Source organism: Macrobrachium rosenbergii, chromosome 48 (genome assembly GCF_040412425.1).
Source record: "Macrobrachium rosenbergii isolate ZJJX-2024 chromosome 48, ASM4041242v1, whole genome shotgun sequence".
Classification (NCBI taxonomy): Eukaryota; Metazoa; Arthropoda; class Malacostraca; order Decapoda; family Palaemonidae; genus Macrobrachium; species Macrobrachium rosenbergii.
Window position 1 is genome coordinate 32,515,768 of NC_089788.1, and position 27,211 is coordinate 32,542,978.

At 41.5% G+C, this 27,211-nt stretch overlaps 1 protein-coding gene across 1 annotated transcript in view; it reads left to right on the top strand.

Moving 5' to 3' along the window:
• Positions 1-27,211, top strand: part of LOC136831335 (transferrin-like) — a 90,410-nt gene that overhangs the window by 61,285 nt on the left and 1,914 nt on the right. Inside the window, exons 9-14 of the mRNA XM_067091625.1 lie at positions 14,971-15,208; positions 17,368-17,522; positions 19,919-20,101; positions 24,445-24,609; positions 24,754-24,884; positions 25,248-25,391. Coding sequence (XP_066947726.1) covers positions 14,971-15,208; positions 17,368-17,522; positions 19,919-20,101; positions 24,445-24,609; positions 24,754-24,884; positions 25,248-25,391 — 1,016 coding nt within the window. The remainder of the gene's footprint in view (positions 1-14,970; positions 15,209-17,367; positions 17,523-19,918; positions 20,102-24,444; positions 24,610-24,753; positions 24,885-25,247; positions 25,392-27,211) is intronic.

Genomic DNA, 27,211 nt, shown 5'->3' on the forward strand with positions numbered 1-27,211 from the left:
TCTTATGATGTCTACGTGGATGTGCCCGAAACGCTGTCGTGGTTTAGGGAAGTCTCCGATGCCTGATTCCATGTGCCTTGTGATCTTACTTGTCTGGCACGGTATGCAGTTCTTTGCCCATTCTCGTACATCCTTCTTGATCCCGTGCCACACGAATTTCTCTGTCATCAGGCGCGTTGTTGTTTATCCTGATGGATGGGACAGCCCATGGATGATGTTGCACGCCTGCTTTCTTCATGACGCGGGTATCGGGGTGTGGGCGGCCTGTGCTGGTGTTGCAGAGAAGTGTTGATCCGGATTCACCTATTGGCATGTCTTTCCACTTCATTGCGGTAAGTGCCATGTGGTCTGCGGCCTGTTCCTTTGCCAGGTCTTCATAGTCTATGCCCAGGTGGACTGAATTTATTTCAATCCTTGATAGGGCGTTGGCTATCGGGTTCGCCATGCTAGGGACGTAACTGATGGTGTGTTCGACCGGAGGTAGCAGCCAGGTGCCGTTGCTGTCTTGCCGACCATTCGTCTTCCACCTTCATGAATGCATGTACCAATGGCATGTGGTCTGTCCGGATGGTGAATGGGCTGCTGTCCAAGAGGTACTTGAAGTGCCGCATGGCTTGGTAGATTGCCAGCAGTTCCCTGTCGAATGCACTGTAGCGGGTCTCTGGCGGCTTTAACTTGCGGCTAAAAAATTCAAGCGGGTGGGGGAACCATCTACTATCTGCTCCAGCATGGCTCCGCAAGCGACATTGCTGGCATCGGTGGTAAGACTCAGGCGGGCAGTGGGGTCCTGATATGTTAAGGTGGTGGCTTTGGCAAGGGCTGCCTTCATCTGTTCTAATGCCTTTTGCTGCAGAACTTCCCAAGTCAGTGCTTTTGGCTTCCCCGTCAGCACTCCGGTTAGGGGATACATGATGCGGGCGATCTCTGGCACAAATTGTCAGTAGTAGTTGACCATGCTGAGGAACTCCTACAGGGACTCGATCGTTTTGGTGTTGGACTTGGAAAATCCTTCACTTGGAGGCCATGGGGTAGACACTGTCGAAGAGACCTCATGTCCCAGGAAGTCTACCTTCTCCACTCCGAAGGTACATTTGTCGAATCTGATGACCAATCCGTTCTGAAGGCATTTCAGCACAGCCTGGACATGACCCAAGTGCTCCTCTGGTGATGTGGAGAAGGTCAGGATGTCATCCACTTAACAGATGCAGAAAGGTAGGTTCCCCAAGATGTCCATCGGGTTTTGGAATGTGGCCCCGGCGTTCCTGAGGCCGAAGGTGGAGTAGGAGAAGGTATATGTCCCGAACGGCGTGATGATGGCTGTCTTCAGAATGTCGTCAGGATTCACTGGCACCTGAAAATAGTACTTGAGCAAATCCATTTTTGTGAATATCTTGGCCCTGTGCAGGCTCCTGTTAGGTCCTGGATGCTTGGCAGGCAATAGTAGTCCGGTGTTGTCACTAGGTTCAGCTGACGATAGTCCCCCAGGGCCTCCAGGAACCGTCTAGTTTCTTCATCATGTGGAGGGGGATGCCCATGGACTCGATGCCTTTTTGCAGATACCCATCCTTTCCATCTCGGCGAATGCTCATTTAAGATCCTGGAGTTTCTTGGGCGGCAGGTGGCAGAGCTTTTCATGTGTCGGCAGGCCTGTGCTGGTGATGTGGTGATGAATGCCATGCTTGGCCTGGGTACCTGGCACCTGATGCAGTTCTGGCTTGAAGACATCTGGGAATTCATGCAGGAGGGCGCTGTATTTGTTTGATGAGATGGAGCATACGGCGGGCATTCCCGATCCGGTGCAGGGCGGTTGGGAGTGGCAGGTTCCAGTATCTGGCAGGCGTTTTCGGCTGATGTCTACCAGCAGTCTGTGTTGTGAGAGGAAATTGGCGCCTAGTAAGGGAAACTTGACATCCGCAATGATGAAGGGCCATTCATATTTATGGCCCAGGATGGATATTCTGCCAGTCCGAGTTCCGTAGCAGCGGATGGGGATTCCATTGGCAGCCACTAGTGTGGCTGCAGTGCTGGACGTGCGGTCATGGTCCTCCCCTGACTGCAGAAATACCGACTGCATAGCCCCCATGTATATCAGCATCTGTTGTCCCGATATGGCGTTGTGGATGAAGAATCCTACTGGCTGGGATTACCTTAAGGTTTGCGGCCACTGCTGCTATGGGTGGCCGCCTTCCTAGTTTTTTATGAAAGAACAGGGGGCTCTGCAACTTTTTGCGTCCTTTCCGAACCTCCGATGGAAGTAACACCAGGCTGGATTTGTCCTCATCTTCTGCTGCTGCGGCGGCGCCTTCTTCCTGTATACCGCGTTCGTGTCCCCCCTCTTCGGCTTCTTCTGCTACCAGATTAGTCGAATGGTTTGTACCCAAGAAGCATTCTGATCTTAACTTAAACTCCAACGGATTAAAGATTCGGAAATTGCAGGTGTTGCGGTGTGCTTGGAGGCCTTGGTGGTCTCGTGGAGTTTGTGTGTGAGGCTCACCAATTCGTCCATCGAAAGTGCGTCCGCTTCCATGATTTGTGCCATCACCTCCTGCGGAAGGCACCGCAGGAATATTTCCCGCTACAAGCTGATCTCCCTCCTCCGTCCACCTGAGTCAAAGCCCGGCAGCATCAGGAGACCTTGTAGTTCGTCCCAGGCATCCCTGGGTGATGTGTCCCCCAGGGGCTGGTTCATCAGGTCAAGGGCACGTTGAGCTCTCTCTGGGATGGGCATGGAGTATGTGTCAATGAGTTTCTTTCATAGGTCTTCTGTTTCTGACTTTGCCCAGCTGCGAGTCCAACCATGGGGTGATTCTGTTGAAGTCCTCCTCTGGCAGTGCTGTCATGGTGACGTCTGCTTCGGTTTCCTCGTCCGTGATTTTAGCTATATGGAACCAGGATGCGGTATTTTGCCACAAGAACGGTGGCAGTTTCATCTCCTGGGTTATTGCTGCTTTCACCTCAGTGTCTGACATTTTGACTCGCACCAAAATGCAAAATAAGCGCCGTATTTAGTCCATTAATGGTGTTTGGGGCTCGTCAGAACTGTGTGGTTCCATTAATGACTTCTGAATACGGTCGACGTGAATTGTAAATGGCAGGGCCAAACCGTTCGAGAATGCCAGAACATACCTGAAGAAGGTATGCCATAATTAGTCCGTTAGTGGCGTGGGTGTTCTTTGAGGAAGGAGCTTTCAGAGGTCTAGACTTTGTCGCTTTATGGTTCTATTGAAGGCTCTCTGAAGGAAGGTAAAGTGGCCATAGTGAATCTGTTAATGGTGAAGCCAAAACCACTGTGTTTACCATCGCTCCTCGGGTCACCTGTTGTGAGGTCAAAGGAGACAGAACTGGGTACTGATTGATTTATTACCTGGGCATAAGGTATACATAGCAGCGTGCGGATGGAAACGTGGTGCCCGACCACAGGTCTCCGTGACCCACACGCTGAGTGAGAGCAGTTTGTGTTTGTTAATAGTCAATCAAATAACAATAACAAGAGACATAATGTACATACAGTGATAAAATATATATTGGCAAAAAAGGCCAGGAAATTCTACACACAAATATATACATGAGATTCTTGCTGTGTTAACAGATGCGATACATGATCGTAATTAATGGGTAAAGAAGACGTCTTTACAATACATATAAGTCAACCCCATATATATATATATATATATATATATATATATATATATATATATATATATATATATATATATATATATATATTTATATATATACAGTATATGTATGTATATATATATATATATATATATATATATATATATATATATATATATATATTATATAGTATATCTCTGTATATATCTATCTATATATATATATATATATATATATATATATATATATATATATATATATATATATATATATATATATATATATTATAGTATATCTCTGTATATATCTATCTATATATATATATATATATATATATATATATATATATATATATATATATATATATATATATATATATATATATATATATATATATATATATATAAATATATATATATTGGTATTCATGGGGATGAGTACCACTGCCCTGCCCCAGTGAAGAGCTCAAATCCACAAATACTTAAAACCCTCTAAAAACGCTTATAACTGCCTATTTTGATGGTTCAAAACACTGAAAAACCCTCTAAAAATGCTTATATCTGAACATTTTAATAGTTTTTTAGTTTCATCATAAAAAGTGTATTTAGTCACGAAAATTATATGAAAATACAGTAATTTGTGAATATTTCATTATGAAAAATACCGCAAATAGGCGAATTTTCCACGAATGTGTATGTATGTTCCATAGCGAAATCCGCGAATAGGTGAAGCTGCAAATCCAGAACCGTGAATAGGGGGTCCACTGTATATTATACATAGTTGTATGATTATGCAGCAAACGAGCTGAGCTCACCATAATCATGGAGAAGCCACATAGGTCTAAGAAAACTAGATCTAAAATCTAAACAACCCCCTTCCTTTGTTACCACATTTTTCTCAATCTAAGGCATAGCCATTACAAAAAAGGACTGAAATCACAGGCAAAAGAGTGATGAAATCACAAAAGGGGTAGCAAAGCCCAGCCAAAGAGACAGATGTGGAGGTCAGGGGACACAAAAGGAAGGGTTAGGGCATAGGGCTTTACTCTGCAACCTGATGAATTATGATGAAAGTGAAAAGTAGAAGTAGGAGTCTTTTCTCAATCAGTATACAAAGCGAGTGCCATTATAATATGAATATTGAATAGGCTTCAGTTTGGACTAACCACCAGTGATGATGTGAAAATTATGCAAGAGTGCCTGATTCAAGTACCACCCAACACTGACCCAGCCCAGGGTTTTGTTCAACATTACTCTAGTTTCCACAACAGCAACAAGAACAATTGGAATGAGTTCGCATGTATTATTCTCGATGACAAAGAAGAAAAAATAAATGTTACCCACAAATAAGTGTTGCGTTTATATGATCGCACGCTTCTGAGAGGATACATTTGCTATATGTCTTCAAATTATATTGCTAGAAGAAGTGCCAGTGTCTATCTCTTCAGGTATGGTTAGTGTTGTGCATATTATAATGGCACTCGCTGTCTATACTGGTTGAGAAAAGACTCCTACTTCTACTTTTCACTTTCATCATAATTTATCAGGCTGCAGAGTAAAGCCCTACCCCTTCCTTTGTATGTCCTGACCTCCATATCTGTCTCTTGTGGCTGGGCTTTACTACCCCTTTTGTGATTTCATCACTTTTTTACCTGTTATATAGACAGGTAATGAGGTCCCAGTGTGGTTGTGGTGACTAGGGCCATTTTAGTCCAATTCATAATTGCCAAATTCCACTGGCATGTATTTGAGTAATATACATGCATGCATGCATGCACACACACACACACACACACACACACACACACACACACACATATATATATATATATATATATATATATATATATATATATATATATATATATATATATATATATATATATATATATATATATATAAGAGATTTTGACAAAGGAAAATCTATTTCTGAGGGAGGCCCTGTGTCACCCGGTGAAATTCCTTTCTTGCACAAATTTCTAGGTATAAATATTGCTAAATATACCAGAGAAAAAAGCTATCAGGAATGCTAGGGTCACTACCCCCAGATCGAGCGCCTTCTTATACCAAGAAGGCATCGGTATGGATAAGGGTGAGTGAAGAAATCACAACCACAGAACCACACTCGAAAGACATCCCAATGGCAAAATCCCTCGGAAGAGCGGAGAGCTGTACCAGCTCCCACACTCACCCGCCCGCCAAGCGGCGACCCCAGCGCCATCTGAACTCATTCCAGTCTAGCACCACCCTCAGGCTTGGCATGCCAAAGCAGGGGAAACCAGATACTGGGAGGTCACCGGGTGACACAGGGCCTCCCTCAGAAATAGATTTTCCTTTGTCAAAATCCCTTTTCTGAGTTCGTCCCTGTGTCACCCGGTGAAATAGAAATGGAGAATCATGCCAAGACTGCCAAGATACAAAATAAACAAAAAGGTGATCATGAACAAAAACACATGCTATGAAAAAATAGATTTAATATGACATCTCAGCAAAGCAAAGAGAATCAAATCACAGGTAAGTAAGGGTGGAACAAAAACACCCAACAATACAATGTCATAGACAGGTAAATATAAACTAGAGAAATACACAATATACCTTATACAATATAAAAAATGTGAGGTATACGAAGCGTAAAATAGAATAACACAAGTACCTCTAGGCTTAAATCTAAATACACAGCATAACAAAACACAGTCACCAAGACAAACAATAATAATGGCAATACTAGTATCAATTATGAGGAGCAAGGCAGTGAGGCTTGATTGATCCAGGAGAACAGGCAGAGAAATAAATGAGGCAGGCGGGCAGGGGGAAAGGAGAAGGGTTAAGGATAATTAAGGTGGGGGGATGACACTCCCCACAGCCACTGTAGAGAATTTCAGAGCTTCGAGTGATTTTAGATAGTGGCGTTTAAACACTAGAGGTGATTTCCATCCCGTATACTTGGTAAGTTCAGCAAAATCCATATAATGAAAATAATTAGTAGAGGTAGCTACCGCACGGATATCATGAACCTTAGGAACTGAATCCGGGTTGGCCTGTTTAATGAAATACAGAATTTGTTATCTTATAGCATTCAAAGAAAGAGTTCCACCTTTTTCCCTGATAAAGAGAGGACCCAACATACACTGAGGAGTTCTTTGTAAGTAAGCCTTTAAGGTAAAGACTGGGCATAAGGACCGGTCCTGTGGAAGAGGCACCACCTTCCAGGGGGACCACCTGTCCTGAGGGTCTTCATTTTTCGCTAGGAACCTATGATCAGGGGAAAGGAGAACTTCTCCCGACGGGAGGAAATCAATGTGATCATCACCTCTAGAGAGAGCAGATAGCTCTGAGATTCTGGCACCTGAAGCTAAGCTAATCAGAAACAAGGTCTTCCTTAACAGATCCAGATAAGAGCATTGTGAGTTATCAATATCAGAGGCTAATTTTAGAACATCATTCAGGAAGCAGGTAACAGAATGTGGGCGTGTTACCGGCCTCAAACGGGCGCATGCTCTAGGGATGGAGGAAAAGTATGAATCTGTAAGGTCAATCTTAAAACCATACAAAAATACCTTCTTCAAGGCTGATTTAGCTGTAGTAATAGTGGCCGGAGCTTGGCCTTTTTCAAACAATGATCTAAAGAAGGTAACCGCCAGGTCAGTAGTCATAATTTTTTGACTGCTGAATCATATTGCCTGAGAGTAGAATCTCTCTTATCGGATTCTAGAAACAGAGTGTTAACGGGGTCAATATTTGCTCCCTTTTTAGCAGCAAATTTTATAAAGTCCATAAAACCAGGGCATTCTGAATTTTTAAGGAAGCTGACACAGTCTTGGTTTGTACTACTTGGGTCAGTCTGGGTTTGGGTATCTGATGACACCACAACTTGAGCTCCAGAAGCAGAGGGAACCAGTTGCTCTTCGGCCAATGGGGGCTACCAGGGCTAGTTGGCCCTTGAATGACCTGAGTTTGTGCAGTACTTTCAACAACATGTTTATTGGGGGAAACAAGTAGATCCTCTCCCAATTGTTCCAATCTATGGTCATTGCGTCCGTGGCGTAGGCATGGGGGTCCAGATTGGGAGCCACATAACAGGGAAGCTTGTGATTGCTCTCTGTGGCGAACAGATCCACTTGGAGTCCCGGAACCCGGCGGCAGATCCAATTGAACGATTCCCCGCCCAGAGACCACCCCGTCTCCAACGGAGTAGTTCTGGACAGAGAATCCGCCACCACGTTCCGCACCCCCGCTAGGTGGGTGGCTGACAGATGCCAGCCGTGCTTGTTCGCCAGGGAGAAGATAGCTAACATCACCTGATTTACGCGACTCGATTTGGAGCCGCCCCTGTTTATGCAATGAACCACCACGGTGCTGTCTAACACCAGCCTGATGTGAATCTGGCCGGCGGGGCAAAGTTTCTTCAGAGTTAGAAACACTGCCATAGCTTTCAAGGTGTTTATATGGAACTGTCAAAACATTATAGACCATGTCCCTTGTACTTTTTGTTTTGGTGAGTACCCTCCCCAGCCGCTTAATGAAGCGTCTGTGTGGATTACCAGAGCTGGGGGGGGAAATTGAAGGGGGACAGACTTCGAAAGGCCTTTGACTGTGGACCATGGTCGAAGCCTTGTCTTCAAGATTTGCGGGATTGAAGAGACTCTGTCTCTGAGCCTGACATTGGCTCATCTCCGCCACACTCTGTTTATGTCTTTTAGTCTTGCTTTCAAGAGCAGGTCTGTCACTGAAGCAAACTGAAGAGAGCCGAGAATCCTCTCTTGAGACCGGCGGGATGCTGCTTTGCCCTTCAGAAATTTTCTGGTAGCGGCGGCTGTCTCCCTCCGCTTGGCCGGCGGGAGGGATAGCCTGTACGAGGTTAGGTCCCACTGGAGACCCAGCCACTGAAACCGAGACTCCGGAGTCAGGCGGGACTTCTCCCTGTTCAATTGAAAGCCTAATGACTCCAGGAACTCGATCACTATGGCTGTAGCCTTTCTGCACTCCTGTACGGTTGGGGCCCAGATTATCCAATCGTCCAGGTATGCTGCTAGGGAGATCCCCCGGGACCGTAGCTGCTGAACAACTGTTTCCGCCAGCTTCATGAATATCCTGGGGGCTATATTGAGCCCGAGAGGCATGACCCTGAAGGAGTAGGCCTGTTCCCCTAGTCTGAAACCCAGGAAGGGAGAGAAGTTCCGCGCAACCGGGACGTGATAATAAGCGTCTGAAAGATCGATAGAGGTGGTGACGGCTCCATGCGGCAGTAGAGTCCGTACTTGAGCAACTGTAAGCATGCGAAATTTGTCGCATTGTATGCAGAGATTTAGACGCGACAGATCTAGAATCACTCTTTGCTGGCCGGAATCTTTCTCGGGGACAGTGAACAGCCTGCCTTGAAATTTGAGGTGCCTCACTTTCTTTATTGCTCTCTTGTTGAGAAGCTCCGTCACAAAGTCCTGTAGGGCTTTGGAGGAGGGTTGATAAAACCTGGTCAGGGGAGGAGGGTCCCTGATCCAGCTCCAACTCAGGCCTTTGGACACAATGCTGTGTGCCCAAGGACTGAAGGACCACTGGTCTCTGAACCAGTATAGGCGTCCACCTACATGACTGGTCTCAGTGGGAGGAAGCAGGTTTGTTTCCTCTACCGCGGCCACTTTTCCCTCGGGAGACGGATCCAGCCCTGCCTCTGTAGGGGGCTCGACCTCTACCCCCCTTGCGCTCCTATTAAGGCCGTGAAAGACCCCACGGCCTTCATAGGTAGGGTTGTACGCCGGCGAGGAGACGTACGTAGGCGCAGCAAGGGATTGGGCTGGTTGAACCAGCACATACTGTTGGGGTTGAGCCTTGGAGGTGGACGGTTGGTTCACCGTCGAGACCGGAACTGCCTGAACAACCGTCTGGTGTTGTGGTCTCCTGTGCTTTCTATAACGTTTCCCAGGCCTATTCTGGGAACCGCTAGACTCAGGGGTCTTCCGCTTAAAGGCGGAGATACCCCACCGGGAGCGCAGACTCTGGTTAGCCCTGGTTGCTTCGCCCAGGACACTGGAGACTTCATCTTCTGGGAAAAGATTGTCTCCCCAGAAAGAACTCTTCATGAGTCTGTTAGGCTCATGACGAATGGTGGCATCAGCGAAGGTGAACTTACGGCAGTTCATCTTTGCCACCATGAAGTCGTACAGGTCCGACTGAAACCCTGCTAACAGGGATTTAGTCAGAACCTGAGACAATGGCTCCTCTGCAAAGGAGACGTCGGTCGCTTCTGACAGGCACAGCAAGTTCAAAGACCGGCTCAACCGACACCGTGCCTCGAACTCAGCCTTCAGGAGAGCTTCCGGAAGCTTAGGAAGCTGCTCGCTGAACTGGTTTGACGCGCAATCTACGTCCAATTTACTGACAGTAAATGTGGACGGAGCGTCTTTCCAGAACTCGTCACCCCCTGGGAAGATCAGAGACGTAGGATCTGATTCCCGAAGCTGAGGCAAGGGTTTGCCATCCAAGCAAGCCTGAGCGGTTGCGATAGCAACCTTGTTCAGGCAGGGAGTGGGCAGCTTATCCCCGAGAGAAAACATAGTGAAGTTGCCCTTGAAGATGGTCAACTTCGTGTTCTCCGCCCGCCACTCGGAAAAGGTGCGCAAGAGAGCAGATTGCGCCTGATCCCTAGGGAAGATCACCGTCTCCTTAGGGACCTTGTCTGAGCGTACCCAGGCTTCCTCCGTCAGCCTAACGAAGCCTGGGTAGGGGGGCAAGAGATCAGCCGGGAAGAACTCCAGTTCCTCTAGACGCCTGGTACCTAGACCTTCAATGGTCAAGGTGTCTTCATGCCAGATAGCACGAAGAGCAAAACGCCATGGGTTCCCTACATCAAAAGGAGGGAGGGTAGCAGTGTCAGGGATCTGATAGTGTGGTCCGGCCCCACCGGAGCGTGCCACATCAGCAAGAAGAGTCTCCTGACTCTGAAGCCTCTCCGTCAACTTAGAAAGTTTGGCCTCTACCTCCGTAGAGAACCTCTCTAACAACATCCCAGCAAATGCCTCAGGGTCAAAGGCAGGCTGGTGAGGAGGGCTGGGCCTGGCCACCCTCTTACTTGCTCCTTTGCCCGAGGTACCTGGTTTGCTCCCGGAGGCCACAGGTTCAGCAACCTTTGGCTTCAACGGGGGGAAAGGGGATTCCTTGCGGGAAGACGAGGACTTGAAGCCCTTCGCCTTCCACGACTTCTTCAACTTGGGGACAGTAGACTGAGCGCTGTCCCTCAAGATAGAAGATTTAGCGAAGCCCTGGAAAGAAGATACAGAGGATGAAGGGAAATCAAAAAGGGCGCCCGCCCCCACTGCCTCACTTACCTCTCTACCTACCTCCTGGTCCTGCTCGGTATTCATGGGCTCCAGGTCCAAATCCAGAGTGGCGACATCCTCCGAAACCTCCGTGTAAAGGGGGTCCTCTTGTAGTGGCTGGGTCACAACCCGGATCTGCTCGATGATGGGTGCGCCACATCAGCTGGTACGGCCGCAGCAATCCGGGCGCCGGGGTAGAGCAAGTCCCTCAGCTTCCCGTCGAGGACGTAGGGCTTCCCCGACGGAACGTTCCTCCTGAACCCAGCCACCCAGGCGCGGAGAGACTCTAGGGCCTCCTTCTTGGAGGACTTGTCGGCCTGAAAGGGAGCAGGGAATCAAGGAAGGGCTAATATACTGTAAAATATATAAGCGCTAGAACACAAGATATGACAACATAGCAAACTGTAACTAACGTGAAGAACGAAAGTAAGCAGCTTACTGACTCGTCCTGGATGCATCCACAGAGCGCGAAGCAAACCTCACAGCCTTCCGGATGCCAGACGATCAGGTCATCAAGCCGTACCGCACAGCCAGCGTGGGTCCGACACACCACATGCCCGTAGGGTTGGTGGAGGGTGGCGGTACATCTTGGCTCCTCACAACGAACAGTCTGTAAGTGTGAACAGTATATGAACCTACCACTCTAAGAAACTTAAACTAAGCAGGCACAGGTATTTTCAAACTGTACTGCTGGAGCACTCCGGCGGAATGAAAAACCCCGTCAGAGACAAGCCTACCAGAAAAAGTAACTTAGATTTAAGGTAAGTAAGAAGCCCCTCGACTGCCGGAATACTCCGGCGGAACGAGAGAGCAGAGTCAACAGGACCCTTACCACAAGGGATGCCGGGAATAAAACGGCGGAACCCAAGGGTAGGATCACCGGACTCTGATAACAATAACAAGAAAACAAATATATATCCGACGGCGGGATGAGCCGCCGGGAACAAAATAAATGCATATATATACAGAGGATGGTAACATAATCGGTTAACAATGACATAAAAATCAGCATTCCCCGGAGTCCGGCACCACCCCCTCCGGGGATCCCAAGCCTCTACCGCTAGAGAACAATAGAAGGGTGAGGCTACAAAACACCACAGATCCACAAGGGCAGGTGTAAGCGCCAGTCAACCCAACTAGAGCATCCCGAATGCCGGAGCGAACGCGGGACAATGCTGAGAAAAAAGTAACCCTGAGAATGTTTGAAAACCTGCTCGATCCTAGGAGAGCGGGTTAACGAGACACTGAGCCAAGAAAAATGCCATCTGGGACCAGCCCTGGGAGGGAGCGAATCCCTCCACCAGGGAAGATCCAACAACTCGGGGTAAGGAAGGGAGTAGGCCAGAGCAGAGGAAAACAGGAGACTGGGGAAGATGCCTTCACCTGCTCAACTGTAAACACAACCACGCTAGGTAAATAATACCAGCTTGGAGAGATCATGGCCTACCCCGAAGGAAAGGGAAAGGAATAGTGACCTAAGGCCTCCATACTCTCACCCCACACATAGACGTAGCCTATGAAATAAAAAGGGGAGAAGGAAAGGGAGGGATGAGGAAACAACAGGGAGAGAAATTCCCGTGCCGAAGACCAACCAGAGCAGAAAGAAAGGGAATGCTATAAAAGCATGGAGGAGACACACCCACAGAAAAAAACCTCTACCCCTCCGTAAAGAAGGGCGAGGACAATGGGGTCTCACTCCACAACCCAAACAATGGTCAGTGGATGGAACAACAACAGAAACTCCCTCTACCTGCTGATCCCCTCTGCTCGCCTAACCTAACCCAGGGTGAAAGGGAGAGCAGGAGGCCAAAAGGCGCAAAATAAAAGCCTAACATACACTAGGCAGGATATAGGGAAACCCCACACAAGGGAAGTTAACCAGAATAATAATAAATCACCATCATATATACATTAAACAATAAAATAATCTTGTGCTTGTGCTAGGCGCGTAGCCTAACCGAGAGAAGCGACAGGAAGTAAACAGGAAAACTGTACCTGACGCCCCCACGGTAACAATTAATAATTCTAAGCAGTTGAAAACATGACGTCAAGCACAAGCAAAATAATAATTATAATAATTATAAAGCTATAACTGTCCAAGGGGAAACATCCTGGGGAGTTACTTAAGCAGGAAGATGACGGGAACCCAAATGCAGGAACCCTAATGATGCGGTTCAACAAAATTATCGTTAGAGAAACACCGAAAAAACCCAGCCTAGGAAACGCCACCAGGATGAATCCTAGGGGAAATAATGATAAGCAATGTAATCGACAAAGAGAAGCCCAAACAGAACAAGCTGGACGGGCGTACCTCGCAGTCGACATGGCTGACTAGGGGACGCCGTAGCGTCATAACAGAACCACGTATAAATAATAAATACGGGCTGAAACAGCCAAACTTATCATAAAAACCCCACAATAAGATGGTACTTAACTTGGATACAGTAAAGCTGCTCGACGACATGCTGGGAAAGGCGAAAAATAGCCAAAAAGCACAAGTACTAAAAATTTTAGCAACAACGATCACGTGCTAGAAATGGAATGAGTTCAGATGGCGCTGGGGTCGCCGCTTGGCAGGCGGGTGAGTGTGGGAGCTGGTACGGCTCTCCGCTCTTCCGAGGGATTTTGCCATTGGGATGTCTTTCGAGTGTGGTTCTGTGGTTGTGATTTCTTCACTCACCCTTATCCATACCGACGCCTTCTTGGTATAAGAAGGTGCTCAATCTGGGGGTAGTAACCCAGCATTCCTGATAGCTCTTTTCTCTGGTATATTTAGCAATATTTATACCTAGAAATTCGTACAAGAAAGGAATTTCACCGGGTGACACAGGGACGAACTCAGAAATATATATGTTATATATATATATGTATATATATAATCTTGGTTTTTTATATTTCAGGTATTTTACGTATGTAACGAGCTTAAGTAGGCAGGATTACTGAAATCGACCATGTTCCAGTTAGGTTACAATGTACAGTATTGTATTATATAGTTACAAGTAATTAATTATGCAGATATTTCTATGAAATTGAGAGATATGTAAACTAATATTTTTAAATGAATGTAAACTAATATTTTTAAATGAATGATAATTACTGGTTAGGACAGGCCTGGGGGTTTATATACTTCCGTGTGGAGAAGTGTGACCTTGCTTACGTTGGAGAGACTGGGAGAAATCTGGAAGTGCGTAAAAGGAATACATGAAAGCACTAAACATACATGACAGAAATCAAGTATTAGTTGTACATTATTTGGTTAAAATTCATAAGATGAATTTCAAAGAAAGCAAGTCAGTGTGTAAAAGTACTGACAAAATACCTCTGAAAAAGGTCGCTGACAAACTCATTAACCACAGTAGCGGGAAACAAAACATTTTTGGCATCCCAGATAACATCAACAAGTTCTACAGTAAAAGAGTGAGGCCTCTTAGATCGTGTCAATAGATCAGACCGCTCAAATTAGCGTAAGGACTGTGAGAATAGGATTAGTGTACTGAAAATTCTCTAACTGAAAGAAGGCAAAGGATTAGTGGGCTAAGTATATGAATAGGCCACCAGACTGAAAATCATACCAACAAGGACACTGAAGATGATAACATCAACTATTTTAAGCTTAGAACAGTACTATTGTTAAAATAGTTAATGTTTAAAAATGTGTATATAACAGGACAATTTTCACATAATGTGTTTTTTTCGTCTATTAAGAATAATGTTATTGAGAGCTTTGAAATTATATTTTAGTTGAAAATATGATTTTAATAGTACATCATATTTATCATGTTAGCAGATGTAACAAATCATCAATTTTTTTCTTAGTAAGTAATATTACATTTTCCCAAACACTTTTCATACAAGTAAAAATTTCAAGACAAATTTAATGTTTCATAGACATGATAAATGTTGTTCATGGCCATACACATTGTAAAGATTAAGTTTCCCTGTGGCATTGGTTTATACATACAGAACTTTGTATGAAATCAGGACTGTATGAACAAACCGCTTTTCACTTCCACAATTTAACATTTCTGAGTCTTTCACAGCTGGCTATGACAAAACTATTGAACGACTGGGCTGCCCAGAAGAACCAGTGAAACTCTGCATATTAAATCGCATAGCCCGTGATAAATGCATTGCGATGCAGCAGGTTTTCAAGTCTCGTAGGATCCGACCACCTCTCGAGTGTGTTACACCAAACGGCGATGACTGCCTTGCCATGGTTGCTCAGGGAAGTGCACACATAGTTTCACTTGACCAAGGAGATGTTTACAAAGGACACGTGTGAGATTTCTATGCTTCCTAGATTTTTTTTAGAACTGTTTATATTAAGCTTGAAGATTATAACTTTCAAATTTTACTGTTACATGATTTTTGGTTAATATTTCATTAAATCAACTAAATTTTTCTTATGGATATTGTACAGTACATAATTATGTAGCTTACTAGGTTTCAGAACTAAATAATTTAATGAATGATGAAATTTAGGTTATAAAGCCAAGCACTTATGCATTTTCAGCCATTTTCCAGTTTGTCTGAATAAGGGTGTTGGACTGGATGGCAGCATGATCAAGAGACCCAGAAAATAAATGAGATGAAGTACAAGGGTCTAAAGGTGGTACCTTGGAAAAAACCTAGTTGCAATAAGAAATAATAGTTAGAGAGATTGGACAGCATGAGGGAATAAAGGAAATGTGAACGGGGATAAAGTAAAAGGCTAAAAAGTGGCTGCAGCAAGGGTTCGAAGGGGTCTCAGAATATCGTTATGATAAGTCCTTAACAGGGAGGAACCTTCAAAGAGCTACTGTTATTATAAATGATGCAATATAGCACTTTAGTAGTCTAACATAATGCGTGCGTAGTTGTTTCAGAAGGCAACTTAGTATGATGATTTTACTTATGAAATATTAAGTACATATTGTTATCGCTTTTGTACCAAGTTCTTTGGTATTTGAACCACTGTTATATTATTATTAAGTAGTTTATAATAATAATAATAATAATAATAATAATAATAATAATAATACTGTATTAGTTAAGACAGTGTAACTTCCTATAAATGTGATAAAAATGCTTTTGTTAGCCACAAAGACATTTTAAAATAAAATCATCATTTGGAGGTACAGTATTATACCGTGCCACTGAAGTCTTGCATCTTTTCAAATAATAGTTCTTCAATGAGCCATCTGTGTTGAGAGCTTATTATACATGTAAACTCTGAAACTTAATAAGCCACTAACTCTCATGATCATCATCATGAACATTTTTATGCTAGATTTTCCTGTTGTGGTGGTTATTGTGAAATGAGTTTTGCCACTCTGTCTGTTCATTTTCTACCTAACTCCCATCTTGTCTAGGTCTTCATCAGTTTCCTCTATCCATGATTTTCTGTGCCTTCCTACTGGTTTTCGTCCTGTCACTAATTGTTACTCATCTCTTCTCATCACAAGTCTAAATCATCTCGGGTGCTGGACACCATCTCTCTCCACAACAAACATGTTCGTATATGATCTTCCCACCTTGAACATTAGTGTTCTATAGTCACATGTTGAATCTCCTCCATTTTCTTTTTTAGTAAAAATAGAGTAATTCAGGACTAATGCACGCTTCACAAATCTTTACCCTATTTACTAATGGGATACTTGAGTTACTGATATTCCAGCGGTCACTTTTCACTTCATACAGGCTGTCATTCCTCTTTTTCTCATACCTTCTTAAATACCTACCTCAGTTCAGATAGGATGACAGAAATGTACCCCTTATAAAATATCCCCTTCCACAGTAACATGGTGTTCCACCTATATTGTCCCTATTTGTTGCTTGTATACATTTCAGGTATTGAAATCTTTTACTCCCTCTGGAATGGAATGGAATATAAAATTTAGGCCAAAGGCCCAGCACTAGGACCTATGAGTTCATTCAGCTCCGTCTTACACCTTTCCATTAGCATACACATGACCGCTGTTTCATTTCCTTCCTTAACTGTCACCATAAGCTTTTTGTTTAAGTGGTTTTCCATTTCTCTCTCCAACTTCATTCTTACATCTTGAAAACATTCTATCAGCTTCTTCCTCCGGTTCAACTACGGTATAATTATAAGGTCGTCTGGATATGGTATCTCCCAGGGGCCTTCCTTTTGTAGCTTCCTACATTACTGTGCTAAACAGCAAAGGACCAGGCTGATCCTTGATGAAAACCAACATTTATCTGAAATTCTTCTGATACACCTGCTCCTGTTTTCACTCTAAATATTGTGCTATGTTATAGTAATATCACTAGCTCACCGAGTCATTCCTGTATCCTCTGCCTTGGTTATGACAAACTGCTTGCCGTGTATTTTGTAAGCTATGTATACAGAGTACTATACAATAATCATAATAATAACAGCAGTAATAGTAGCAGTGGTACAATAACAAAGTTAACTCTTGAACTTATCATTCTAGGGAGTATGGACTCATACCAGTTGTCTCCGAGAGATATGGCCTACTAGATGCCTCATATTTTGCTGTGGCAGTCGTGAGGGCTAACTCTGGCATCACTTCCCTTAGCCAGCTGAAGGGCAAGAAATCTTGCCATACAGGCTTTGAGAGGACAGCAGGTTAGTATACTTATCCATTTGCCGAATCTGTTGCCATTATAATTAGGCAAGCCATATGCAGTGTAAACCGTTATACATGAAAAAAAAATCACAATGTAAAAGATTGGGCCTTAGCTTCAAAAGAAGCAATAATCATGCCTCTGAACTCCCATGGAAATGACAGACCTGACCTTGAAGTATGAAAGGTTGTTAGACAAAATAAAGAAAGCGTAATAAAAAATGTAAATGTCTTTTAAATAAAAGAATGTAGAATATTTTTGCAGTCCTTCCATAAATGACCCCACAAACAATGTTACAGTGAATACCATAGGTCAACTATATGTTACTGTTTTAATAGTCATGAAGCAGGCTACCAGCTGCTGTCAGGTAGTGGGAGATATGTGATCTGTGGTGTGATTTTACAGATCACAAAAGTGTCAAGTTTGATGATGGTAAGTCAGGGAAGCTGATAGGAATGAAATGGAATATAAAATTTAGGCCGAAGACCAAGCGCTGGGACCCATGAGGTCATTCAGTACCGAGAGGGAAATTGAGAGTAAAAAGTTTTAAAGGCGCAACAGGAGCAAAACCTCACAGTTGCACTGTGAAACAATTGGGAGGTGAGGGTGGAAAGTAAGATGGAAGAAAGAGAATATGAACAGTAAAAGGAATGTTAGGGGTTGCTGCCAGGGGCTGAAGGGATGTTCCAAAGAACCATTAGTAATGCCAAGTGCACCACGTGAGGTGCACTGATGGCACTACCCCCCAGATGAGATTCCAGTATCTATATCTGACTGTCACTGGTAGATCTGTGTTGCTTTTGTGACTTCCATACCCTTGTGTCATGACTTTCCTCAGTCTTGGGTTCAAGTTTTCATGTTTAAAGGTATACTCTGCCACTCTTATCCTTCTTTTGTAGGTTAATTTATAATGTATTTGATGTGTTGGTATTTATAACACATACTACAATTCTTCGTTCTTACCCGCAAGGTAAATATGATGTATTTAGTATTTGAGGTTTGGTGCCATTCTCGTCGCAGATGTCCGAGGATGAAGGGCGATAATAAAGCTATATCTTTCAGCTCATGTTTATTCTCTGCTACATTTGAGAAGAAGGCAGTAAGAGATGTATACAAAATACAAAAAGCATATACAATGGAATCATAACAGATACACAATAAGGAATTATATTCTACATAAATGAGGTAGAACTCATAGGATCGAAGCCTGTGTGTCGGATTCGATACTAACACAACAATAACTGATTACACTTATACTCTACAGCATTACGCAACATCTAGCTGCAGCTTTGAACTGAACGCGTCTACGGACGGCGTTATATAGCATGTCTTGCACTTACGTTAAGACATAACGTTAAGACATACATGACAGTATTGTTCATTTTATCTCTGATCTGATCTTTCCTGTCTTTATGCATGGGTAGGTTAACCTATGCTGTAATGGAAGTTTGCTAGCCAAGTGCTTGGCCATTTGATTTCCTTATCTGGTATTGCATGCATTATGTCCAAATCCAAGGAGGGTCTTTTCACAACGGTCTGTACCAGTTTAGTCAAATCATTTTGCCCGTGATGGTTAAAAGGTCATTATCTCCCATGATTCTATATTGTTGATTTTTCCTTGATAAACCAGTACTCTCTATAATTTTCTGCATTTTTTGTGTAACTTGACAACTTGTATTTAAGAGGCATATCTTTCATTCAATACACTGAAATGCCAGTTGATAGCCATACTTCTTCCCACTAAGAAAAGTTTTTTAAGCTTTACATGGTGATTTTAAGAGTTTGAATTGCAACATTTTAGTCTTAGGGATGGGGTGAATTGATATATGGTATTTGAAGGTTTCTTTGTCTTTTTTGCTGTTTTACCGAATTAAACATGTGAAACACTTTTTATTACCTTTCATTTCTTATCTGTGCCAGACACAGAACTAGTGGTCAGTAAAATTTTAGCCTCCATAATGCTAATCCATTCGTTACATTACTGCAAAGTTTGCTGGTATATGAATAATTGTAATGAACTTCATGTTAATTATTATGTAAAAAGCATTACGTAAATGATATAAGATATAAGAACAACAAACAAATTTTTAAAACAGAATTATAATGTCAGGAGAAAAGTTTTCGAAGCTAAGAGAACATCTGGAAGTACTTACTTTATAATTTTTACTCATGTATACTGTATCTGACACAAGTTTATCTTAAATTCTATTTGTTGTTACAATTCACAGCTCAGATGTTTACATCATTCTGCTCTTTTCCCTTGTCCATGCACAATTATCCTTATTTTCTTTTTTTTTAAACTTCTGTTATGCCTTCTTTCTGTGTTGTGTGAGGAACTTTATAGTGTTTTGTGGATACGTTTATCTAGTGATAAATACATAAGATCTTTCTTTCTAGGATGGAAAATACCTGTTGCAACACTTCTAGAAGCTGGATTATTGACATCAGGTAACTGTGACTATGCTGGAGAAATGGGACGTTTCTTTAGTGCCTCCTGTGCCCCGGGCGCCAAAGATCCCATTTATGACAAAGATGGTACAAACCCAGATAGCCTGTGTGCACTTTGTGTAGGAAAGGAAGGTAACTGATGATTGTTTGTTATACTTTTGTAAGTAGTCGTGAATTATAAACAATTTAATGTTTCAGAATATTTGCGAAATCTAAATTCCTTCATTCAAGAAACTTGAAATTTTACATACTAATTATACAGTCATACCCTGAACTTATGCGAGGTTAGGTTTCAGAACCCCTCGCACAAGGCAAATTTTCGCGCAAGTTTGGCACGGTCTCTAAAAATGCTAATAAATGCTTATTTCTAGAGTTGAAACACTAAATGTGACCCTAATCATGCTCTCAAATTATTAAGCTAACTTTTAAATGAAATTAAAGTTACTGTAATTTCATTTAAAAGTTAACTTAATACATTACCCATAAAAAAGAAATAAATGGTTGACATCAAAATATAGAGTTGGATGAGAATTTCTGTCTCTCTCCCCTTCCTACCGATCTATTTTTAGAAGTCTTCTCATCCTCTTTTTAATAACTTTGTTATTCTACGTCTCTTTCTCTTTGTTCTGAAATGCTTTTTCATGAACAAAGTGTTTTTTATTTTGACTAATACAACTCTTAGTTGTACAGTATTAGTCTCTATGTTATAGAATGTATTTCCCACACTAGTGCATTTACACTTCATAAATAGTACAGGTAAAATTAGATCAATTTAAACTATCTACTGTCCAGGTAAAGACGTACAGAGAAATAATAAGTTGTAAAAATGTGTGAGCACTAACTATGAATGAGAGAGAGAGAAAAGGGTTGCCCTTACTTAAGAGAGTGAAATTATTTATCAATTATTACAGAGACTGAGAGAATAACACATGAGAGAGAGAGAGAGAGAGATATTGTCCTTACTTGAAATATCAAGTTAAATTATTTATGAATTATTATGGAGACAGAGAGAATAACATGAGAGAGAGAGAGAGACAGAGAGAAAGTTATTCTTACGTTAGGTATCAAAAGATGGAGATTCAGTATTAAACTGACTTTTAAATGAAATTAAAGTTATTGTAATTTCATTTAAAAGTTAGCTTAATACATTACCCTTAAAAAAAAAATAAATGGTTGATGTAAGAATATAGGAGTGTGTGAAGATTAGTATACTATTTCTCTCTCCCCCCCCATTCCACCAATCTATTCTTAGAAGTCTTCTCAACCTCGTTTTTAAAAACTTCTTTGTTCTATCTCGTTCTCTTTGTTCTGAAATGCCTTTATTCTGTCTCTTTCTCTTTGTTCTGAATGCTCTGTGTCTCTATGTTTTAGAATCGTGCATTTACAGTTTGTAGATGGTACTGGTACAATTTGATCAATTTAAAATTATCTACTGTACAGGTAAAGACATACAGAGAAACAGTAATATGTAGGTTGTGCTAACTACGAACGAGAGAGAGAGAGAGAGAGAGAGAGAGAGAGAGAGAGAGAGAGAGAGAGAGAGAGAGAGAGAGAGAGAGAGAGAGAGAGAGATAACAGTTGTCCTTACTTAGGAGAGTGAAATTTTTTATGAATTATGTTGGACAGAGAGAGAGAGAGAATTATGTAAGAAACCTTTGACCCGCTAATCAGCAACACTCCTCCTTCTTGTCATGTTCAAGTGACATGTCTGACAGCTTTGCCTTCGAGCTTCTTCTCAAAAGATGAAGGAAAGATATTTGTTTGTTTAAAATATGTACCACATACGAATTTTGTAATTACAGTTATATTATTATTATTATTATTATTATTTGAAAATTAATATAAAATTAGGAAAAAAATTTATTTTTTCATACAAAACAAATAAACATACATATACCATAAAAATTCTCTCATCTCAGTAAGAGAGAGAGAGAGAAATGATTACTTTTGTCAATTAATGTTATTCAATTTACACATTAAAGCTTGAAAACTTATATATTACATAAAAAATTAAGCATAAACACTTTCACACGGTTGCACGTTCAAAGATTAGCTTTGAAACGTAGTCTAATTTTTTCATTGTACTGTTTAAAAGTAATAGTCTCAGGAATTTAATTTTAAGGTAACCAATTACTGTGTTGCTATAATGTGTGCATATACTGACATGATTATTAAAAGTAGTACAATGCTGTATAAGTATATTGCAACATAAACACAGGATACCGTTTAAATCCCAGTTATACTCTATAAGCTATATAGTTGGCACCGCATATTCTACTGAGATATGTTCCATCATGACCAGTCATACTGGAAAAAATTGTCACTCAATTATAAACTACGTAGAGGAAAGCTACGGTTATTTTTTATGTGATCTCCCCAACTAAAGCAACATATTTTTCTGGCCAAATACAATTGAATACCTCAAGAAAAGTTGATTCGAGATACTTTAATATATGTACATAAAATAAATAAATATTTGGGTGAATTTAGGATTATTTATTGTAAACGATTGTAACCTACACAATGCATGACCCCTGTCAGGTGGTGGGTGGTGGATGACTCAGATTGGGTGGGGAATGTGTGACAGGCAGGCCCTCTTGATGATGACAAACATGTACAGAATGGTTGAGAAGCATCTGACCCAGATGTCCAAGGGCAAGGATTGATTGATTGATTGATTATGAAATTTAGAAGACCAAGCGCCGGAACCCACTAGGACCAAGGGCAAGGAGAATTGCAAGAGGAAGTGGACATAGAAAGCTGGTCAGCAGGGAGAGGTCTGAAGAACGATGAAACTGTTGAGTTTCCAGTACCTCTTAATGGCTGTGCAAATCATAGACATTGTGGTGCTATTTTAAAGGTCTTAGTATTGACCTTGTGATGTTATTGGCATCCTCAAACTGTGAGGACACCTAAAATGCCTTTCGCTTCCTGTATTCTGTGGCCTAATTTTCTACTGCATACTCCTGCTTAAGTGCCATCAACTCCATATTTGTCAGAAGCTTGTAGTACTTAAAGCAGGTCAGCAACATCCACTTCATCTACCTTGTGGACCCTGAGCTCATGCAGCAACCTCATTGTCCTTATGAACACCTTCTGCAAGAAAGAATCCCTTGATGTTGTGGATACACAAATGTTATATCTTCTGCCAAACAGTATCGAAACATTTATAGCTAGACTTCATCACAGGCATCTTGAACCAAGTCATCCTTAATGTTGAAGTTCAGTCCAGTACTCTTTGACTGTCCTATCATGACTAGCATTGAGAAAATTAAAGTAAGGCCTTGAAGACTGCAATGACCCCTTAGTCCACTAGCTGGATGGGAATGATTAACAACACCACAATGTTGCACCACCTGTTACCTATGGCTTTGGATGACTCAGAATGTCCTGAAGAAAGCTGTCTTGCAGAAAAGAAGGCCTTAAGTTGTGGAGACATGAATGCCATATCTTCTGCCAAATAGCATTTAGCATTTATGGCTAAGCATGATTGAGTGAGTCTCATCCCTAAAGCTGAAGTTTCTCCAGTACTTGTTGTCTACCCTATTATAGCTAGTATTGAGCAACTGCCATAGAGGCCTTGAAGACTGTGATGACTCCTTGTGCGAACCATGGCTTACAGAAAATGCCCTGCGTGTAATCAGCTCCTCCAACTTGATCCTGGAGACCAGTAGACAAAGATAGGGCTTTCACATGATTAAATTGATGAGTGTGTGAACTGTCCCATTCACTTCCTGGAGTCAGACGAATAGAAGCCTCTCCATCACCTCCACGAATGGGTCACATAATGTATTGGATAGTCTTGGCAGCCAGGGAAGACATGTGGTCCCAAGTAAAAATGACAAGAGGCAAGTTCTAGCACACTGGTTTGAAAGCTTTGTTGCACACACTTCCACTACAGTTGGATGACAGTCAAGATATCTACAGTAATTTCAGTCCCTTAAATATGATACCACAGTACATTTCTCACAGTTGTTCAGAATGCATCTCAAGACTCACAACATATTCCAGTGTCCAAAATTTCCAGTGTAATGCTTAATGTGGATCCTGATTGATAACACTCAGATGCCGAGATAAAAAAAAAATTAACGTTTCTCCTACAAGAACACTTCTGACTCATAAATACATGGTTTTCAAGTGTGACTTGGAAGATTGTTGTAATGAATTTCTGATTGCATAAAATTTAGTTTTAAGTGATTAATCTTATGGAGCAAGCATAAAAAAATGGTATATCAGCAGATTCTATAAATAGGCTCAATTACGTTAGAATTTTTCATAGGCACAGAAAGATATAATTTTAGTTTTTAAATACTGCATACTGTCTATATATGCCATATTCAGTGGAAATTTAATGTTTAAGCATACATCTATCTGTATATAAATTTTCAGTTTCTCCTAATTTTCCCAATGTGTGCATATCAAAAATTCTGGATAAAAAAAAAAAGTGTAACCCTTATGCATACATTTCCTTACAGTGGGGGGAGCAAGTGGCCCACCTTATGCAGGAGGAGATGCAGAAGGAAAGTGTGACCGGAGCTCAGTAGAAGCCTTTTCTGGTTACACTGGGGCATTCAGGTGTCTCGTACAAGGTGGTGGTGATGTGGCCTTTGTCAAACACTCTACTGTGGCAGATAATACAAGTGAGTTACCTATTCTTATGGTATATTGACATGAAAGATTACTTCATGTATCATTTGGGTTGTTTCTTATTCTGCATGACAGAACAATTTGAATACAATATTCACTCTTCAACTTCTTATCTGAACTTTCAAATTATTTTCCAGATGGTAATAACAACGCTTCTTGGGCCAAAGATCTTCGCGCCTTAGATTTCAAATTACTTTGCAAATCCTCTGGTACAGCAGATATTATTGATTACAACACTTGTAACTTGGCACGTGTGCCTGCTCACAAGGTACTGTTTACTCATTACATACTGTGTTACAGTATTGTAGGAAGGTTTGTATTTTCTTTCTTTACTTTAAAAATAGGACAATGAATTCTTAATCTGATTTTTATGGAACTTGGTCCTTTGTCCTGCACTTAATGATTTTATTTTATTTTTTTTGCTACAGATTTACTCCTCGAATTTCAAGTTCTAAACTTTGCTGTTTTCCAAAATAACTTTCCAGGGTATATCAGTACTGTTAAATATAATGGTCTTCCTCAGCTTTCATACGGAGCTGTTAAATATAATGATCTTCCTCTGCCTTCATATTATGAGAATTCTTGTCCAAGGATATACATGTATGAAGATTTTTTCATTATATTTTTGCAGGTTGTTACTGGAATCAAATCAGACAAAACCATGCTGGAAGAAATTAGAATACTGCTGTTGAGGGCTTCAGATATGTTCCCAAAGGGTCAGGATGCCTTCACTCTTTTTGGGGAATTTGAAGGAAGACCTGACATTATATTCAAGGTTAGTCTTTTTTTCTTATTTTTTTATAAGCAAAATTACTATTACAGTATTTACAGTTTTTAGTTTGCTTCCTTTGTAGTGTACAAGAACTACTGTTAGAGATTTATTGGATACTTGCATCCACATCTCTTGAGAAATAAAAACATTAGCATCTGTATTTGTGGTGAAGTGATTTTTAGAGATGTGGATACCCACATCTGCGAAATAACCTTATAGTTTTCAACATCCTCATCAACAAAATATATATGACATCCACATACATATTCACATCTGTGGATCTCTTAATTCTGACATCCAATGTATCTCTAATTACTGTATTGCCATAGCCTCTTTTTTTGGTATCTGGAAGAATTGATAGGATGTTTCTTTCTAAGTTTTAGTTTAATAGATGTAATAAAATATTTTACACTTACCTCTATCTTTTGTTTCTGAAATGCAAACTCTTTAGAGACAGTCCTTAAATATATCAAATGATAGGTCTCTGTGTGTAGATTATGAACTTTACATGGTTATTGAAGCCAAAATGGAAATTTTTTTTTTTTTAGTTAAGATGTTAAGTATAGATCAGTGGTTGTATTATAAGGCATACTTTATTATAAAGTAAACAGTTTCAGAGCATGCAAGCAAAATGTGAATTTGACACATCTGCCTGTTTGTTATGATAGCCATGAACTTTTAAGTAGTAAAAATGGGGTAAAAATCGTGGAAATATTACAGGAACTAAAATCAGTATTTAGCATGCATCATCCACTGTAAATGTTAAGACTATAAAATTCTGTAACTAGTCATAGTCTGTATTTCTGGATCGGGGACCCGTGTCAGCCGGTGAAATAATCGGGTACTGTCATTGTGTCTGCTATTAGGCAGCAAGTATTTTCTTAATACAAGCCTATTCAGGTTCAATTCCAAAGCTCATGATCTGAGACGGTGGCCACTTACATTATTTTCATTACATGAATTTCGGGGACCTTACTAATGTTCAGGGTGGAATTCTCCCCTAGTTTTCAACGTCTCTATTTAAAGTCTTTAATAGCATAATAATGATATTTATTTCTCTGTTATTATTCCACCGGCTGACACGGGTCCCCGATCCAGAAAAAGGATTTTGACAAAGGAAAAATCTATTTCTGGGGAGGGGCTCGTGTCACCCGGTGACCCACCTGTTTTTCATTCTCTCCCTCCCGTGGTAAACATCATTCTAGTGGGGTGGGTGCTAACATGGAATGCGACTAGTGTTGCCTTGTGTACAGTCCGCGAGTAGTGCATGGGCTTGTATCGGCACCTCTCTCGTTGGGGCTTTTGACATTGGGAATCTTTATAGGGCAGGGTCCCGTGATTGTGACAATCTCACCCTTTACCATATACGACTCCATTTCTTGGAGCTCGCTCTGGGGGTGGTAACCCCAGCTTTACATTTAGCTTTTCTCTGGTATCTAGCAACGGAATTACCTAGAAATAAGTGCTGAATGGATTATTTCACCGGGTGACATGGGCCCCTCCCCAGAAATAGATTTTTCCTTTGTCAAAATCCTTTTTATAAAAGTTGTTTACAGAATGAGCTAGAGCGTTATCGCTTTTTTTGAAAAATTTACTGCAAAGTCTGTTCCATATGATTCCTAGAGAAACTTATTGCAAGAGTTATCCAAAAGGAAAGAGTCCTTTGATCTAGTAAGTACAAATGTCTGTGGGCTGTTACAGTGTGCCTTGTAGAGCATACTGCAGCTGGTGCCTTTCTATTTTCTTTTCTTCATTCATTCAAATGAATCCAATCCTACCTAGCTACCCAACTTCTTTAACCTTACCTTGCTCCAATTTTCACC